General features: G+C 44.6%; 1 protein-coding gene and 1 long non-coding RNA gene across 2 annotated transcripts in view; one reads left to right on the forward strand and one right to left on the reverse strand.

The window, feature by feature from the left end:
- Nucleotides 1-20301, forward strand: part of LOC138293655 (uncharacterized) — a 65596-nt gene that overhangs the window by 37255 nt on the left and 8040 nt on the right. The window contains exon 2 of the long non-coding RNA XR_011203070.1: nt 6232-6279. This is a non-coding gene — a long non-coding RNA (uncharacterized lncRNA). The remainder of the gene's footprint in view (nt 1-6231; nt 6280-20301) is intronic.
- Nucleotides 9578-20301, reverse strand: part of RHOD (ras homolog family member D) — an 89494-nt gene continuing 78770 nt past the window's right edge. Inside the window, exon 5 of the mRNA XM_069232946.1 lies at nt 9578-10628. Within this exon, the coding sequence (XP_069089047.1) occupies nt 10461-10628 (168 nt within the window). The 3' untranslated portion in view covers nt 9578-10460. The remainder of the gene's footprint in view (nt 10629-20301) is intronic.

Genomic DNA, 20301 nt, shown 5'->3' on the forward strand with positions numbered 1-20301 from the left:
TGTCAGTTTCTATTATAAAAATAAGAAATGGATCAAGATGACGTAAAACTGGGGCTGCAACAAAAGGTTCTTTATCTTAGAAACTGCTTGATTAGCATTAGCATCCCAAGAATCTAGTAACAGGCACACAGGTTGTAAAATCATTCTTGATAAATTGCCCATATATTTGGCAAAGCAAAGAAAACATTGGATTTCTTTAATAGTAATAGGAGCAGGCCAATTTGTGAAAGCTGAAATGGATCCATGGTTAGACCTTCTTCAGAAGGAAGGTAAACAAGATATTGAACCTTAGTTACCTCAAAGATACATTTCTCTGGCTTATATGAAAAGATGTAGGTTCATGATTGTTGTAAAACCTCTGTGACATGTTGAATATATTGATTTATGCTGGACAAGAAAATCAAACTATCATACAAATAGACAATGATTGACAGATTAAGCATATCCAAAACGTGTTTTCATAAATCTTTGGAAAATTGATGGTGCATTAAAAAGCCCGAAGGCTATTACTGTGTATTTGTAGTGTCCAAAAGGTGTACGCAAAGCTGTCTTCCACTCGTCTCCTTTGTCTGAGTCCCAACTCTGAGTGCAAGAAGTTTGTTTTGGTGCATGTGAGATCTCAGCATTTGTTGACATGGTTACTGAGAGGGAGAACCTGCAACACTAAAGTTGCCATGAAGAAGCTTCATTAATATCCCTGTAGAGATATTAATAAAGTGGAATGTGAATATCTTCATTGATGTTATGTTATCAACACTTATTAAGAGCATGTCTATCCTAGGGTGTCTTGGCACTGACCACCACTGAGTATGAGAGGGAGCCTAATGATTAAAAAGCCAGGTTTTTAGCTCTTTTCCAAAGGAGATCAGTATAGGTGGAGCTCTGATGTGTGAGAGAAGGCTATTCCAGAGCTTTGTGGTTCCTTTGATAAACCTTCTGCCTCCCCAGTTCAGTTTGCGGACTCTGGGAACCCTCAATAATTTGGCCCCTGAAGAACGCAGCTGTCTTCTGCGGACATACCAGTCGAAAGAGTGCTTCAGGAACTCAGGGCCAACATTATGTAAGGCGTTAATGGCGGTACAGAGAGCCTTAAATTTGATAATGCTTCTCACAGGGATCCAGTTTAATTGCCTGATTTCCTTGGAGACCAATTTGAATTTTGGAATACCTAAAAGGAGCCCACCTGCTGCGTTCTGCATCATTTGCAGCCTGTTGAGAAGCTTTTCCTCCATGTTAACACAGAGGCCATTACAATAATCTAATGTAGATAAAACTATGTGCTGGGATGGAGGGAAGTATTTTCTCAATCATCCTGGAAAGATTGAAGCAGGAGATCGTATCATTCACGTGCTGGCCAAAGTCTAACTTTTCATTTGTTAGAACACTTAGGCTTTTAGTCTTGTTCACTGGGATGGGGGAAGGCCCAATTCTTCTGACCACCATGTAAGGGACCAGGCAGGCGAGAGGTTCCCAATCAGAACAACCTCGGTTTTATTTGAATTAAGTTTCAGACAGTCTGTTGATCCATGAGTTGATTGCCAACATGCAGTCATGGAAATTAGTGGATACCTCGTTACCGTTTTTGAAGGCTGACAGAACGATTTGTGTATCGTCAGCGTAGGAGCTCAAGGAAAGGCCAAAGGATTTAATTAATGTGGCCAGTTCGGTAACAGAAATATTAAACAGTGTACGACTGATCGATGATCCCTGCCCAACCCCACATGAAAGAGAGAAATGGGGAGATGCAAACTGACTGAGTGCTACTGATTGTAGTCTGTCTGAGAGAAAAGAGGTAAGTAAGGTCAGGGCAAAGTCCTTGATTCCCGGTACCCTGAAACGGTCGATCAGCAGCCTGTGATCTACCATGTCGAACGCTGCCGACAAATCAAGGATCCAAAGCGACCGCACTAAAGCCTTTTTATTAGCCAGATTGAGTTAATTGCCATATCACCCCTGGAGACTGAATATTATGCTAACCAGTTTTAAGCAGAAAGATTGACCAATGGTGCTGTCTGTAACAAAGTAAAATACAAATTTTCAACTTCAAGATACACTTGGAATTTCTTTTCCTCTGTTCTTGCTGTCTTGGAAGTTTAATGGTACGATAACGCGAGTGCAAAGACATCACTGTTTCAGTAATCAGGAGCAGTGGCAGTCCAGGAGGTCATTACCTGTGATGTATCTGTCATTTATTTAAAATATGATGAAGTCATAATCCCAATGGAATGGAAACCACCTTAAGGACCTGTCATAAGATTATGTCCTTGGTGCTCATTTCCTCTGTTAGGACACTCTTAAAGTTCTCACACAGTGGTGGATAGGGGGACAAAAACCTATGCAGAATATGACTGGCTGGAGATCAAACAGTTTGGTTAAGTAGTAGAACCAATATTCCAAAGCTGTACTTATCATTTCAAGACCCATACTTTACCATTTTACATTTTAGTGACCACACTGTGAGATTCTGTTCTGACTCCACCAATCAGTATATTGGATCTCAGTGCAGTTTTCTTATCTCACCTTACTACTAACATTTATTCTGTTTCCAGGTTCTTCCAATCTTTACAAAGCTCTGAAGCCTAGCAATATATTGAAAGAGTGGTTTTCCAAGAGAACAGAGTAAAAAGCACACCCAGCAGGTTCCACAGTTTCTAAGTTACCCACTACACCAGCCATGTGGTGATGAGATTCTGATGGCTAAGGCCAGGAACTTTCCTCCCTGGGAAATGCCACAGTGTTTGGGATCCTGTGCACATTTTTAATGCAGTGTTTGCTACATATTCTGGTAAAGCAACACCAAAGAAAAAGTTTACTGGGGTTTTCTTGAAAATTATAAATGTATTTCTGGGGGTATTACCTTTGGTGTGGGACCCAATGAATAACAGTGTGTCTGGAATGTAATGAAAAAAAAAAAAATGGACCCTGAAAAACCAACCTAGTTGTCATGCTTCATCTTAGAGCTGTCTTATCTACCAGGCAATTTGTTAGGGGGTGGACAGGCTCATCGAGGTCAAGAGCACTTTGGTGGTCGTAATGAGCTCACTTATTGATGAAGTTTTGGATCTGTGTGCAGCTTACAGGAAAATCCGTCTTCTTTAATTTATTCTGGGATTTTTCACAGTGGGATATTTAAACATTATTGTGGACTGTAGGGGTTGGGACAGCTCCCTCTACTAAACTAACCAATCCAACCGTATCAATACGTGAGCTCTTTACCACCACCGAAGTGCTCTCACTGACGTCAGTGTTTCAATCCCGCCCCCATCGCTTGTTCTCTCAATATCATCACTCAGCACCCCTTTTACCACCATCTCTCCCTCTTTAATCATCTCTTTTCTGCATCCTTAGTCCCCCAACTACGTCCACATTTACCCCTCTTTCTCATTTTCGGGCATCTAGCCAAAGGCACGGTGCAAACAGGGAATGCCAGGTTTAAAAAGGTAAAAATAAATCTACAGATACCAGAAGCACAGTTTAAAACCACTGGCGGCTGCCATATATATAAAGCGGCAGGGCGGCAATAACAGAATAATATAAAAAGAAAACTTACCTTATTTAGTTGCCACCACGTCCTCCTCACTCCTGTGTGTTCTGTCTTCGAAGCTGCAGACCCAGGAAACTGCACTAACCAATCCTGGTGCTGTTCAAGGGAAACATCAAGATTGGAGGGAAAGGGCTCTCTCAGCATTCTTAAGAGCACTGGAGGTCTGTGCTTTCTTTAACCCAACTGTCTAAAAACAGCAAGGTTAGAAAAGTTTAAGTGCGCATGTCAGGCTGGCTGTTCCAAGACGAATGGCCAAAAGGACATACGCACTTTAAACATAGTGCACAACTCCCTGCTGCTACTCAGCAGCAATTGCCCCGCCCCATCCTGACACTTGGTTCAGGAGGGGTGCTGAAAAAGAAAATGTTAATAAATAAACTTTATTACCATTTTATTTTTCAGCTGCTCTGGGGCATTTTTCCAGCGGGGCAACACTCCTCTGGTCTCACGGAGGAGACACCCCTGCTTAAAACCTAGGACTAGCTGCATGTTTCTGATTTGATATGTGGAGGTGTGCAGACATGTGTGTGTATGTGTATATGTTTGTATTTGTGTGAGCTGCTCTATGAGACATTGTAGGAACTAATGCTAAAAATGGGATTAAAAAGATTGCTGCCCCTAGCAGGAAATCTTTGTGCTGTCAGGTGAAATGAGGTCATGCTCTTTAAGACAATTATTATTAATTTTGGCAGTGGGGCTCTGAGAACTGTAATATATATATATATATATATCTCCACTCGAGGCGGGCTTTCGCCCACAAATTAGCACGGTGGATCAGGTCTTCAGGCTGACTCTCCTATATTGGAAATATGTAGTCCTGGTGAAGCAAAATTTGTATGTTGTTTTTGTGGACCTTTGGTTTGCCTTTGATCTGGTCCCCAGAGAAAAGTTATGGGAAGTTTTGCGCAGAATAGGTACCCCTGTCAATATAATCTATCTACTACAATGGCTGCATGAGAATTCATATGCCCAGGTGAGATGGGGTAGTCTGGGAGAGCTAACTGATCATATAGGCATCCAGCGGGGGGTTCGCCAAGGATGTGTTCTTGCACCAAATCTTTTTACTTTATTTATTAATGAGGTGGTGCACGCTGTGTCGTCTTGTCAAAAGGACGCTCCCTCCCTTAATGCGCAAAAAATTCCCATTTTACTTTTCGCAGTTGATTCTCTTCTTATCTCTAAAACCCCTATGGGTCTCCAGATCCTTTTTGACAGGTTTAATGCCTTTTGTGCAGATCACGGCCTGGAACTTAATGCCAGTAAAACCAAACTGATGGTACTAAGTTCAGGACCAGTTAGGAGATGCACTATTACTTTAAATGGGGCTCCCTTAAGCAAGGTTCGTTCAATAGATTATCTGGGAGTAAGAATTACAAACAACATGCACAGGGAGGACCAGATTAGTAAAAGTGTATCACTTCTTCAGCACAGGTCAGGTGCCATTCTGCGCTTTTATAACAGCACTGCCACGAAAGCTGTTTCTCCGGCTATTAACATCTATCTGGGAAAAGCGCAGAGTGCCGCGGCCTACGGTGCTGAGGTGTGGGGCTCTTCTAATACTAACAAATTGTCTGTGGGCAAAAACAGTTTTGCCAGAGCTCTACTTGCATGTCCACTTAGCACACCCTTGACTCCGGTCTTTTTGGATCTTGGGCTTAATGGCATCTCTGACGTGATAGCCCTGAGACCCTTACTTTTCTGGGCAAGGATTTGGACCACACCAGAGCTCACTGTCTATAGGGACTCCCTTCCTGACATTTTAAATAGACCCAATGCAGCCTCTATCCCCTGGCTTAGGTATGTGTCTAAATGGTTTCGTACTTTGGGACTTGGGAATTACTGGGAGAACCCTCAGAATCTGGGGAAGTCCCAGAAACAATTTTGGAAATCTGTCTATTGGTCTTATGTTAGAAATAATTATTCCCTATATATATCATATGGACGATTGACAACACAATTTCTTGATTTTAAATGGTATCCTCAGTTTGAATCTTATTTAGATTTTATTCCTGACTTAGTAGGTAAGAGCTTGTATACTCGTTTTAGATTCGGGTGTCTACCGGTAAAGTCCTTAACCGGTAGTTGGAGACCACTACCGACATCCGATTTATGTCCTGGCTGTAATCATGTTTCTGAATCTGTTGCACAATTTATGTTCTTTCGCCCAGCGTATGCCCTTTCCCGGCATAAATGGATACGTCCAGTTTGCTGGAATATGGGCATAAGACAATGCAGTGTTGCCCTTAGGATATTGAGGAGCGATACTTCATTTGTCTTAATCTGTGCGGTTAGCAAGTTCCTTGTGGCCGCATAGCATATATGTACTTGTCTTTTAAAAATTTCATCTTACTTGCGATTGCTGTTTTTTAAACTTTTCTTATCCATTTATTTATTATGTACGTAAATTTTGGATTGCTGTGGTTTTATGCTTTGATGGTTATTTATGACCGAATAAAGCTTATGTTGAATTATATATATGTATATATATATATATATATATATATATATATATATATATATATATATATATATATGTATGTATATATATATATATATGTGTGTGTATATATATATATATATATATATGTATATATATATATATGTATATATATATATATATTTCCATGATATTTGTAATGTCAAATATGCTTTTTAAACATCAATATATTTTTATTTCTTTAACACAGGTGGAATTCACATTGTGGTGCAGGGCTGGGCTCCATTTGAACACGATGGTATAGTTGTCTATTTATTTTCTTTAATATCATGTATTTGTATTGTTGTACCATGATTTCAATTGACATTGTAGTGCATGCCTGGGCTCCATTTGAACAAGATGTTATAGTTGTCTATTGTCTTTCACCCCTAAATGAAAGATATAAAAACTACAAAATAGAGAATCTACAGTGATCTGTTCAAAGGAGGCAGCCTGGTGCCTTGGGAGGAGCCTGTGGAAGGGTCTGGTGCTTAAGTAGGATAAGAAAGTTTGGGGGCGGGGTATCTTTAAAATGGGTGAGGCCAAAGAAGCTTAACTATAAATTTATTTCAAATAGGCGTGGCCAATATAATTATGGGTGTTGCTTAAAACACTCAACCCAAAACTGTGTGCTTCACACAACATAGTACTGACCAGAGTGTTAGTGCCTGTCGATGAGCTTTCAGATACATCATACAATAACGGACAACTGCCTAAAAGAATCCAGACCTATTGGCTTTGAAAGTGGTTGTTAGCAGTATCAGATAAACGAGTGACAATGATATCGTAAAAAAAATAGAAAATGTTTCAGTTCTGAAAATTTGAGACTGCCCATTAATTATTACTGAGGTTTGTGGAAGGGGTAGTGGTCTTCAGTGTCACAATCTCTCTTCTCTGCACAGCACTCTCCTCTGCAGCCTCTCTGGGAGGCACTTCTATCCTTCTTCTACCCACATTGTTCTGAAATCCCCACCCCCATTTCACACCTCATCTTTCACCTTCTGCAGCTTTTCACTTTGCCTTCTGAATATGGTTCCTTGCTTCTCCTTCTCATCACAGACCCCAACGCTTATTTTTTTTTCACTTCTTTCCTGTCAATATCTCAACAGACTTGCACCTTCTTCACACACTTCCACAATACTCACAGTTGCAAGCGGCACATATCACGGATTCCCTGCATGCTCAACCACTGAGAAGCAAAAACTCAAGGCCAGTCTTGCGTTGTGCTTTTAAAATGTAATCTGGTAGTCCTGCCCCAGCAAAGCCCTCTCCTAAGGTACTGCCAGTGTTTAATTTACACCCCTGCAACAGCAGGTAGGCTTCAGCTGGCCTTGTTCTCCATGCAACTTTTTAAGATGCTACTTCGTTCATTAGCCGCCGGCTAGCTGGGGAGACCACCTTCTGCAATGGAAGGTGTGGAGGTCCCTGCACCGCGGGACCTACACTGTGCAGGGGTCCCCGGTTTATTTATCAACTTTACACCCCTTTTAGATATATTAGAGACTGCATGTAATAATAACAACTTTTAAAAGTAAACATTTTTGAATTGCAAGAAATGTGAAATTGTTTATATGAAATTGTATAGGGTTCAGTGAATGAGGCAGATTTTATGTAGGCATGGGGTTTGTATATGATGACCCTAGCTACAAGGCAACAGGATACTTCATAAACTAGGTGTTGTAAGAAAAGAAGGCCAGTACACAGCAGAAGGAGATTCTAGGTTTGGGAGTAAAGGTGGTTGGTCAGTGGGGAGACATTAGGGTTGCCAAGTTGCTGTGTGGGATCTTGTTCAGTGTCCTAGGGGTGTAGCTGGAGGCTCGGAGTCTGGTTTTCTCCTTCTTGCATCTCTAAGTCTTCAATAGTACAATGTTGTGACTCCAAGTCTGAGGGAGGAACAAGACCTCTTGTCCCCCCTAGGATCTACGGTATCCATTTTGAGAAGACAGTTTCCTGGAATTACTACTCTTACTTGCACATTCATAGATTCTAGCCAGTCCAACAAGTATCTCAATAGTGACCTGTAGCAAATGGAGAGAGAAGTCCTAGGATGTTTATCACCATTACTGGTGGGTTTGAGGTGTGCATTGACCCCCACACAAAAATATGGGTAAAGGGTGTAGCCCTTGCGATTGGAAAACCGTGTTGACCTTATTGAAGGAGACTACTAAAAGTGAAAGATCACTGAGAGATCCTTCAAGAGAGTACACTTTTTGGGTTGAAGAGGAATCAGGGATTCCCCTCCCAGCGCAGCGATGGCATCAACCGAAGGTGGTTGAAAAGTCCCACAGTCTCACGTTGGGAGCTTGATGGGGAACATATATCCATTCTATTGTCATCAATTGGAGCCACACACAACTCCCATGAGAAGGAGGTGGGACTGAGTTGCCTTGTATCTCTGAGGGGGCTGCGGACCATGTCCCAGAGACCATGAGGCCATCTATACCCCTGGAGGGACTCTATGTGGAAGGTGGAACCAAGACACCAATACCAGCCCAGCCCTTATTCTTAGGGCCTTCAATCTACTTGTGCAGTCCTGTGACATGGATGTGAGCAATTGTCCAAGTTGGCATGCAAATGGAGACTCTTGTTCTCCTGTTTGCTACTTTTGGCACTGCATTTGTGGTGTCCAAGCAAGATCTAGGCTTCATGAGGGTTCAAGAAGAGGGTCTGCTTGTATGCTATGGTGAGTCAGTATAAAAGGCAAAAGTAATTTCTGTGAGCATCTTCATTTTATGCCTGGTGGTCATAGGAGAGGACTCCAGCATTAGGCTACAAGTCACCTAGTGGTGAATCTTAGTTTTAGGCTGCAGGAGCAGGACTGATCTAACACAGAGCCAGGCTGTGTGGCCACCTTAGCACAAAGAACAATGTATAGGCTAAGATGGTGCTGCTACATTGGCCTCCAGCATTAGTTAGGACTGGCTTCTCAGGGGCAACACACACCACTCATTGAACATTTACCAGCGCCAAACACCCTCCAAGTGCAAGAATCTTTTTCAAGTTGTGAATGGCTCTGTCTCGTAATAACACCCCACCTGCTCAGAGACTTCCATATTTGTGTGTTGTGGAAGGGTTCTGGTACCCTCCGTACTGGAAGGGTATTTCGGACATCTGTGGGAAGAGTGATGGGGTGTAGTAGTATTGTTTACACACTGGTACAAACAACACTAGCCCCTTCTGGGGCGAACCGAACTCTCCACGTGCTTTGCTGATTCTTATGCACAGCGCAAGCATCAAGCCGTCATCATTATGATTTTATGGCACAGCAAAGAAAGTGAAAACCTTTGGTCCTTAGTATCCACATACAGAGAGCTACCCAGTGGCAACTGCACCTTGAATTACCTCACAACCAAGACAAGTCCAGGATAACCTGAAACATTTCAATAATCCATGACTGTAAATACAGTAGATGAAGAAGAGAGGAGATATGAGAGATATTAAAGTACCACACAGCGTACTACTCTAGTGCACAATTCTATGGCTCCCTCATCCGCCCAATCTGACTATCAGTCTCTGTGTTTCCCCACATCATGTATAAGTAAATATAGTTTATTCCGTTTAATAAAAATTGTAATATTTTATTCATAATCCTTGGAATTCTTGTTGTTCGTGCATTCATTTAGATTCCATTAGATTGTTATGTTTGATCAATCAAACTGCTCCTATTCAAGTGAGGGAGGGCAACACTTCAAGATAAGTGTGAGACTGACTTAGAGTTGCGTCCTGGAGGCCATTAACCAATTTTGAGCCAGTGCGTGTAACTGTTCTGCAATAGTTCTGACCCAGTGAACCTAACCCCATTGGAACATTAGCTGTTAACAACACTGAATATCACTGAAAGAAGATAAGTTTTCTTTTAGACATAAAAATACCTTGGGGTATAAACATAGTAGAAGAAATGAGCATATTGCAGTGGATTTGTGGCTTTGGAAGCTTGGACCGCGGAAGGAGGGGGTTTGGGAAGCTTTGTGAGTTGAGAGACTCAGCATTGAAATGGCAGTGATTATGGCTTGAGAACAAAGACATTTCCATAAACTGAGCAACATCGGTGGTGCTGCAACAGGTGGCAAATAGGCAAGGACAATTGGTCAGGCAGCCCATTCTTGCTCGTAGTATATGTGCATCATCACAATGCTCCGTGCAGCTACCGTCTCACTGTGTCTTTTCTCCAAGTCTGTACCACGTCTTAAAAACAAATTATTGCACAAAATATCACACATGGTCTTGGCAATTCTTTACATTTCTGTGGATAAACAGGTTTCTACCGATACGCTTTCTGCAAAGGCTGTAGAAGAGTGGTCATCAGTCATCCTTGCATGGTTCTCTGATGTGTTCAAAAAGCTATCTTTATGCATTACAAGCCTTTTCTTGATGCGTAGAAAAGAAGTGTCCATGAGCTTAACAAGTCCATTGTTCTCCTGGTGTGCGTACCAGCAGGTGCTACGACAACACGCAGCCTCTCTTTATCCTCCTCTTGCGCTGTTTCTTCTTCATGCCGTGAATGGCTGCCGTGGCCGCCTCTGAGAAGATGTCCAGTATGTTCTCGCGGAACTTGGCTGAACACTCCAGGTAGGTGACCGCTCGGATTTCCCGGCCCATGGACTGCCCCTATGAATGAAAGGAGAGAAGGATAAGTCAGCGCGGGGAGGGTGGGTCCATGATAGAGAAGACATCTTAAATACAGGGCACAGTACAAGATGCTCTAAAAACTATGCAGACTATTATCAGTAGTGGCTGCCGCCAATCAAGGGTGGGGTGGTGGGGGAGTAGTGCCAGGAGTGGGGCGGGGGTAAAAATAAAAAACATACCTGCCGATCCCAATCCCGGCCGCCTCTGCCGCCACTCTCTTCCCGGCAGTCACTGATGCACAGGTTCCCAATCCAGATGCTGCTCTCATGCTATACCAAGCATGAGAGCAGCACCAGGACTGGGCTGAGCGGGCTAGTTTGATGCTTGCTCAGACACAGGGAGCCTGTGCCATTTCTCCAACCTGCCTGTGTAAATCAGCCAGGTTGGAGAAATATAAGTGTTCATGTCGGTTTGGCCATCCTAAGACAGCCGGCCAAACCAACATGCGCACTTTACAGTGCCCACCACTCCTCCTCCCTATGTCCCAGCCCTGCTCCGCCCTAGACTTGCATGGCTCAGTCAGACAGTAACAAATACAATCGTAATAACATTATTTTATTATCATTTTATATGTCACTGCCTGACTGAGCAGGGGGCGATGCTCCTCCGCTATTACAGAGGAGTCGCCCCTGATTACTTGAAGGAATCTGATTGACTGAGACGTGACTCTCTTGGTTTACAAAACCTGTTCCAATAAAAGGTGCCAAGAAGTGGGCAAGAGCACTCCCCACAGGTTAGAAAAAAAGTGAAAGTAAAGATGTTAGTTCATGAACATGTTTGTCTGGTTTCCATGCCAGTAACTCACATTTTCCTAGCTCTTCTCTCACTTAAGTTGAATTTAAAAAGCCAGGACATCTGGCTTGTGAGGCAGAAAAAATACCTTCTGTGGGCAAAATGATAAGCCCTCAGTAGGGCTTTGGGGATGAGGAAGTGAAACACCCAGTGTGGCGCACGTGTTCCCACTCACTGACCCCTCTCTACCCTTCTCTATCCCGGGCCTGTCCCGGACCAACAGAGGTGTGTAGGAGTGCTCGGGTGCACACACTCCCACTAGCATGCTCACTCATGTTGTGAGTGTCGTCGAGGGTGCATGTGAGTGGTGTGCAAGTGAACGAGTGTGCAGAGGGTTGTGTAGCTGTGTGTTTATGTGTGTGTGAGAGAGAAGTGTGAATGAGTGTGCAGCGGAGTGAGTTTGTGTGTACAGTCGACAGTAGATGTGCGCAGGTTGCATGGCTGTGAATGTATGCCAGGGTACAAATCCTAAGAACAGAAGTGGGGGGTGCGCTAATCAAGTTAGGCAGTATGCAAGTGTGAGAAAACAGGGCTGATTGCAGAGGCCCCCTAACTTTTTGCCCCCATTTTCCACTTTTTGCTGGTGTTTTCCTGACTCTGATGGTGCCCTGGGTACTGCTAACCAGTCCCAGGGCCTGTGCTCTGTGTAAAATCAATATGCAAATTAGGCTAATTATAATTGGCTAAGTCAACCAACCTATAAGTCCCTAGTATATGGTAGGGCATGTAGGTTTAGGGGGCACAGCATAGGTAGTGCACCCATAGGTGCACTGTTGAGGTGCCCAGTGTCATTTTAAAGGCAGGCCTGCCTTGCTGGCTGCTTTTAAAGTAAAGTTATATGCAAATTCGACTTTGGAATTAAAAGTAGTTCCAAAGTCTTAAACTACCTTATTCTTACCGATAAGTCACCCCTAAGGTGTGCCCCTAGGGCTGGGTGCCATGTAACTATAAGCAGGGATCTTATAAAAATAGTTTTATAAGCCCTGGTGAGGTAAAAACAGCCAAAATCGTTTTTCCCTCATTGTAGTGAATGGCCTTCATAGACTAGAATGGGGAGACTTTATTTTAATTTTAAAAGTCTCCTTAAGTGACAGATACCAAGAGTTTGGTATCAAATTAATTGTTATAATAAATCCCACAACTTCCAGTTGTTGGATTTAATATAACTTGTTCAGGCAAAGAGTTTTAAACTTTACCTGAAAAGTTGCCAATTCCAGCCTGCATTGTTTTTGTTGCTGTGCTCTGATTGGCCAGCCTCTGGCAGCCTGGCCAGGCTGCCTTGATGAGGTGTGAAGTGGCCTGACTTCACACAAAAAGATGTGCCTGTGGGAGGGGATCTCTCTTCAGCAGATGGTGAGGCAGGAAGGGGGAGGGCTGCCAAACTGGTCTTCAAAGGCAGAGAAGGACATTTGGAGCAAACCAGCAACACCCCCACATCCTGCAACCCCAGACAACTAGGTGCCCCCTTGATTAGATTAGGAGAGGGCAGGAGAGGGGTGTGTTTATGATTTTTAGCCACAACAGTGGGTGGGCTCAGCCAGATGTAACCTCCAAAAACCACTTTTAGCCATGATGGATTTTTGAGGAATGTTGACTCCTGGGATTGATTTTTGCCACACTTCCCAGGAACTGGTCATCACAGGGGGAAGGACCCTGCACCTGATTGGAGAATCAGGACCCCCTGTTTTTCACCCAGGAGCAAGGATAAAACTGGCAGACCTGCACCCACACCTCAGTGCCCTACCACATCCCTACCAGGAAGAACTACAGAAGAAGAAGGACTGCCCTGCTGGACCCCTGGCCTGCACCTGGAACCTGCACTCAGAAGGACTGCACCAGCTGCACACTTGGGCTTCACCACAAGAAGGACTTTGCCTGGCTTCAACTGGTTCAAGGAGGGACTCCCTGTTTGCTACACGTGAAAAACTGCTAACCAGAGTCCCCTGCACCAAACTCCTGAAGAAATCAACCAGCTGACAACTGCCCAGTGGCCAAAAAGGAGTTTGCGCCAGGTGCATTCTGGGAGTTGTAGACCACACCCCCAAGGATCATCTCAAAGCTTCTGGACCCTTAGGGTGAGCTGTGGACCCCAAAAGAACCTTAAAGGAACATCTGGGAGAAGATCCAGAAGTTTGGAGAAGTTTGGAGAACTTTTGAAAAAAAAGCTCCATAGAGGGACCGACCCGCCGTGGCAACTCTAGCCGGCTTGCCTCAACCGCGACACGGCCTGATTTGCAGGTTCGTCCCGGTGAAGAAAATCTCGAAAAAAGAGAGTAAGTCCGAATGTACAAAGTTGACAGGGACCTCCCAGCCAGCGTATCCGAGGAGGGCTCCAAGGACGTCGGATCAAGATCCAGGTTTACCCCGGTCGAAGGATTTTCACCTCGAAAAAACGACTAAGTCCGAAGGTAAAAATCTCCACAGAGGATTCCAGCGACGCGTATCCGGAGAAGAGTTCCAGGAGGTCAGATTGGACTGGCAGGTTCGTCCCGCTGAAGAAAATCTTCAGAAAAACAACTAAATGCGAAGGTAAACTTTTGACCGAGGCCTCCCGCGGCCTGTAGCTGAGCCGGGCTCCATCGCGTTAGGCCTTAAACTGTGACTTTGCCCCGGTCGAGGTGCAACCAGATGACCCGATTGGCGCTTTTTGTTTCTAGGCACTAAAAAACAATAATTCTTTAAAAATTCATATCTCCGGTTCCCCTTATCCGATTTTATTTGTTTTTGTGTCATTTTAAAGATAAAAATATAATCTATTTTTATAAATTGGTTTTGGATTTTTAAACTGTTTCCTGTGTTTTATTTAACTACTGTTTTGTGATATTTGAATACTTTACAATTTGTCTCCTAAGTTAAGCCTTGTCGCTCGTTGCCAAGCTACCAAGGGTTGAGCTAGGTTTAATTTCCTGAGACCTCACTGGACCTAAGTGGAGGTTAGTGGCCTATTGCTAAGTGTAGGTACTTACCTGCCCTTACCAATAACCCGTTTTCCAACAGCAAGTGACATCATGGCATATGAAATAGCGCATAACATCAGAGCATTACATCGCATGTGGCATTACTGGAATGGCATCTCAACCCATGAGTCACACAGGAAATGACATCACAAGAAGTGACATCAGATCTTAAGGCCTCACACATATGTTTAGCAGGTCTATCATTTGTAGGTTTGAGCAAATTACAATATTTAACAAATGAGATTTTACACCGAAGTTGTGCAAAAATAAATATACATATGTATGGGCGTCAGCTTCTACATTTTTTTTAAAAACTCTGCCACGAAGAAAATGTCCTCTAGAAGGAGCCTGTTAGTAAATCTGTTCTGCTTAACTGGTTGCAAAGTCTGCATTTTAAAATATCTTATGGGGTTAAGGCACCTGCTGCAGAGATCTTGTGTGCCCAGTAAATTTCAGTGAATAATAATAATGGTGAGAAAATTCTGGAGGTTAATGCACTTGCTGGCGAGATCTGTGTATGTCTGAAAATTGCACCTCCACGAGATCAGCATATTCCTGTGGGGCCCAACACAGCTGTGGTCACGGGTGTAGCTTCAGGGGGCGTTTGGGGTCTTATACACCCCCTCATAAATGTATTTTCTGATGTATAGTCGGACACGGCTGCTTTCAGTCGGGTGTGGTGAGGTGTCTCAGATTTCACCTGAGATTTTTTTCATGCACACACCGACGAAAACACACACACATGCTCTCTCATCTGTTTTGAAAGCTCTAAAAATGTTGATTATTTTACTAAATATTGGGGGTCATTCTGACCCCGGCGGCCAGGGTTGGCGGGAGCACCGCCAACAGGCTGGAGGTGCCCCGCAGGGCATTCTGACCGCAGCGGTTTGGCCGCGGTCAGATGCGGAAAACCGGCGGTCTCCCGCCGGTTTTCCGCTGCCCATTAGAATCCTCCATGGCGGCGCAGCTCGCTGCGCCGCCATGGGGATTCTGACAGCCCATACCGCCATCCTGTTCCTGGCGGTTCTCCTGGCGGTATGGGTTGTCGTGGGGCCCCTGGGGGCCCCTGCAGTGCCCATGCCAATGGCATGGGCACTGCAGGGGCCCCCGTAAGAGGGCCCCACTTTGTATTTCAGTGTCTGCTTTGCAGACACTGAAATACGCGACGGGTGCCACTGCACCCGTCGCACCTTCCCACTCCGCCGGCTCAATTCTGAGCCGGCATCCTCGTGGGAAGGGTCTTTTGCACTGGGCTGGCGGGCGGCCTTTTGGCGGTCGCCCGCCAGCCCAGTGCAAAAGCCAAAATACCCTCAGCGGTCTTTCGACCGCGGAGCGGTATTTTGGAGGGGGGAACTGAGGCCGCCCGCCAGGGTGAGAATCACCCCCATTGTGTTTCATTCACTTTGTACTCCTAGAAATCTGCATGCCTCTCCCTTTCCAGTGCCCCTTAAGCACTGCTTAATTTGTAAATAAAAATGTGCCGGTGACCAGAGCTCTCCTCTTAAACATGTGGCTGCTGCAATTAGATGTGCGAACACAGAATACTGAGGCAGCGTAATACTGAAGTCATCTCGGGCCTCTTCAATTCTTTTAAAGCCACTCCCTGCGCCTTCAGTTCACTCTTGCAGCTTTCTGCTTTCTACCTTTGTGACGCTTTTTCGTTTTTCTCTTCCTCCATCTTTCCCATATGTGTCTTTTGGTCTCAGTAAATGCTTGAGGCAGAAGACTAAGGGGGTTATTCCAACTTTGGAGGAAGTGGTAATCCGTCCCAAAAGTGACGGTAAAGTGACGGATATACCACCAGCCGTATTACGAGTCCATTATATCCTATGGAACTCGTAATACGGCTGGTGGTAAATCCGTCACATTTGGGACGGATTACCACCTCCTCCAAAGTTGGAATAACCCCCTAAGTGCTGGTGCTCAGCACCAGAAACAACAAGCACAAATTAAGCACTGCCTTTACGCCCCTCTCATGCACCTTGCTTGTCGTATAATGTATTTTAACTTTAAATGCCAGCGTGATTGTTGGGAAATCTGAAGCTCACAAGTCCCCCTCCAATATTACTGACCACGCTACGACCCTGGCTGTGCATGTGTGCGTGTGTGAGAGAGTAGTGAATGCGTGTGTGGGTGTGTGTGTGTGTGTGTGCGAGTGCGAGAGAGAGAGTGTGTGTATGTGAGTGTGTGTGTGTGTGTGTGTGTGTGTGTGTGTGCGAGAGCGAGAATGTGTGTATGTGAGTGTGTGTGTGAGAGAGTGTGTGTGAGAGAGTGTGAGAGAGAGTGTGTGAGAGAGAGTGTGTGTGTGTGAGAGAAAGAGAGTGTGTGTGTGTGTGTGAGAGAGAGAGAGAGAGAGAGAGAGAGGGAAAAAGAATGAGTGTGTGTTGGTGTGTGTGTGAGAGAGAGATCGTGTGTGTGTGTGTGTGTGTGTGTGTGAGAGAGAGAGCGAGAGAGAGAGACATAGAGAGAGAGAGAGAGAGAGAGAGAGAGAGAGAGAGAGAGAGAGAGAGAGGAGAGAGGGAGAGAGAGAGAGAGAGAGAGAGAGACAGGCACTCATGTTCTCTGCCCCTGGATGGCTGCAGTGAGATGTACAGGCCGACAGTGGATGTTTGATTGGTGATGGGTGAAGGGGAGGTTTTGGAGTTATCTCAGGCACAGATTCTGCTTATGCATTAAAGTAATTAACAAGGTCCTGGGTGTTGCAGCCCCTCTGGAGGGAGCTCCCAGACTTCCCAGCATCCTCGAATAGCTCGTCTGTCTGTCCCTGCAGCGATGACAATGCCAGTAGCGACGCTGCCTGCTCATCATTAAACTTCTACAAATGGTTTAGATTATTCCAGGCCACTCAAAGCTGTGAGAATGGCCTGGGACGGCTGGCACGATTAATATTATTTAGTAATACATGTGACATTGGTAAGCACACTGAGGCTGTGCTCGCTTTAAAAAACAGTCAGACGGCGCCACCGTGTGGCCGACTGTCATAAATAAGTGCCAGTGTTAAGAAATCGGTGCTGCCTCTGTTAGCTAGAGGTGGACGAGCGTCTGGAAGCTTGAGTGAGCCCTGAGCCAAATGCCTGGCTCTGGCTCGGCTCGAGCTTCCCGTTGACCTTGGAGCCGAAACCAAGCCGAGCTTTAATGTCGCTTCTACCAGCCACCCACGCTGTAACCTAATGCACCCAGAATTACATACAAAAATACCCTTTCATGTAAAGCAAGAGTTGAAACAGACTCCCATCCAGTGGCTGAAAGGCACAGTGTGAAATCAGCAAAGCTGGGGATTGTCCTGGCTTCCCCACGTGACCAAACTGTGTGATCCCAGGCTAATACTTTATTCTACGGTGCTTCCTTTTGCCTTATTGCAGATGAGCGCACTTTGAAATACATGACTTCAGGGCGTGAGCTCCACAAGCACCTCTGTTGTGAGTGCATTGTTGCTCTATGTAGGAGTTTGTCACACACATAGTGTACGGCAAGTGACTTGCCTATTATCCACTAATGTCCTTGTTGTCACAGTGCGGGCAGGAGGCATGAAAAGTTTTATATTTATGTTTAAAAACTGTCTCTTTCTATAAATGCCTCTCAATGTAGTGATACAATCTGATGTGCTAGGGTGAAACACTCCTGCAAGTTATAGAAATACACTTTTTTGGATTTTGAAGTCTGTCATATTTTATATTGCGTTTGTTGCGCAGTTTGCATACCAAACGTTTCCAAGATTTGGCTCGTCAGGGGCTCTTAGACCCACCCATCTGTATGCTGAACACCGACACTCGGTGGCGCAAATTATGCACTACTGATCGCATTGGAGAGCTGGTCCCAGGCCTGGCTCCCTCGTGCTGCTGCATCGCTCTCGCTCCTGTCTTCTCCTTGCTTTCCCCTAATTTTTCACTGCTTTTTCCTTGCTTTTCCCTCGTTCTCACTGCCTTCTCCTTGTTTTTCCCTCATTTTTTCTGCTTTCTTCTCGCCTTTTCACCTCTTTTTTGTGCAGCCTCCCAACCCAACTCCAGACCATCATCTCACTCCCAGAATTCCAAGGGGCCCTTAAGGCCTGACTCATCGAGTGAGCCTCTGGGACCTGGAAGCACTCGGATACCCTGTCAGGCGGTTAGCTGCGCTTTACAAATCCTGTTTGATTGATTCCCCCGTGTACATTATGCACTATGCCATGATCTCCTCTGGCCACAGCACACCCTACCCCACAACTACGCTGAGCACATCGCAGCAGGTTTGGGGTATCGGGGTTGGACACGGGGTGTGGGCAGAGGCTCCCCCCGGCACCCAAAGCCAGGATCTTACCTTTGCCAGGAGCTAAGGTACATCATTAAACACATCACTGAAAAATTCTTAGTTAAGGAGTGTTGTGGCTTTTAACTATTGATAGTTAAAAGGAAAACCATAAACATTCGCCCAGTGTTATGGTTATGATGCAAAACCTTAAAAAGCACTGAAGTTCGATAGGTATTGTAAACAACTGGAACATAACTCCAGTATTTCTACTGCTTGTGACCACAGAATGTGGCACTCAGTGCAAGGTCTGGCTGAAAGCCAGGCCCTGCACCCAGAGTGTACTGTGCACAGCCAAAGGCTGCATCCAGCAAGCACTCGGGAAAGGGTGCAGAGAGCAGGGCATGAGTCAGCTGCTTGCACCCAGAAGCCACAAGAGGTGGTTGAAGGCTATGCACAGTGAGTGTCGGGAACAGGGTTGCTGAATGCAGGATCCAAGTGGAGAGCATTGCTGATCACCATTACAGACAAATTCTAGGGGTTGTTATGTTTTGCATTATAACTATATAATAATCTCAGTAAAATATATCATTTTTTTTCAACAGAAAAATTGCCCTGAAAAACAGAAGGTCATATCCAACCAGTCTAAACTCAAACCTGCTGAGTCCTGGTTAAAGACATTTCACTGCAACAGGTGCCAAACACACTGAGCTATCCTACGGTGGTGAAAAGGGTCAATATTAACTATGTAGTACCAGTGGGGAAGGGTGCGCTTCAAAGTGCCCCTCCAACAGAGAATCATCGTTCAGCTCTCCAGCCGCGACAAAAAACAGAGATGGCAACCTCTTGTCACATGATAAGTGCCAAGTTAGTCATATAACACAACCTCTGAAGATACCCCCATGTGTGCCCTCCAAATAGAATGGACGAGGCATCTGCCAATTTTTGGCATACGCCTCACATCTGCCAAACCCTAACAAACCTCCTTTGTATTAAACTAATGACAGTTACTAGGTAAGGTTATGTAGTGCACAGTGCAGAGTGGTCTAGTATGAATATGTTTTCTGTTTGCATTTGTTTAGTAGAGGGAATGTATCAGCAAATTGTGTTCCTGGTTCAAAAGGCTTATTTCTTGGTCAGTTCACTTGGTATATGTTAAGTTGACTTGCTCCTGTAAGAGCAAAGGTGTGTAGATGATGTATGAATGTACATTTCTTTTTGTGAATGCACATTCATTGATCCAATGGATGTTAGACTTATGAATGCAATGAATGTAAACCAGCTGGTGAAGTGCTTTAGAAACACTATAGGAACTCTGATCTTGAGTACATTGGGGGTCGGTGAGTGTGGGGGCGGGGTCAGAGGCGTGACTTAAAAGAGCAAAATATCTTGTGATTATTTTGTTAGCCTTTTACCTTCAGGTAAATGCACGTAAAATGTAAAGCACATACTTTAAATGAAAAATAAATGCAAGTTAAAGTAATTGGTGAGAAATGTATTCATTTATGTTATGAAACTCAGTCGGTAATGCGGTCATTGCAGATGTGCCTGTGTGTATCACAAGAGTCACAGAATTCTGGGTGATGCAGTAGGGATTCCAGCCTGCAGCCAAAAGCACTGTGAATATTAAAGTCATTATTTAATAATTGTTTTACACACAGTATAAGATAATCTTTGTT

This window comes from Pleurodeles waltl, chromosome 4_2 (genome assembly GCF_031143425.1).
Source record: "Pleurodeles waltl isolate 20211129_DDA chromosome 4_2, aPleWal1.hap1.20221129, whole genome shotgun sequence".
Classification (NCBI taxonomy): domain Eukaryota; kingdom Metazoa; phylum Chordata; class Amphibia; order Caudata; family Salamandridae; genus Pleurodeles; species Pleurodeles waltl.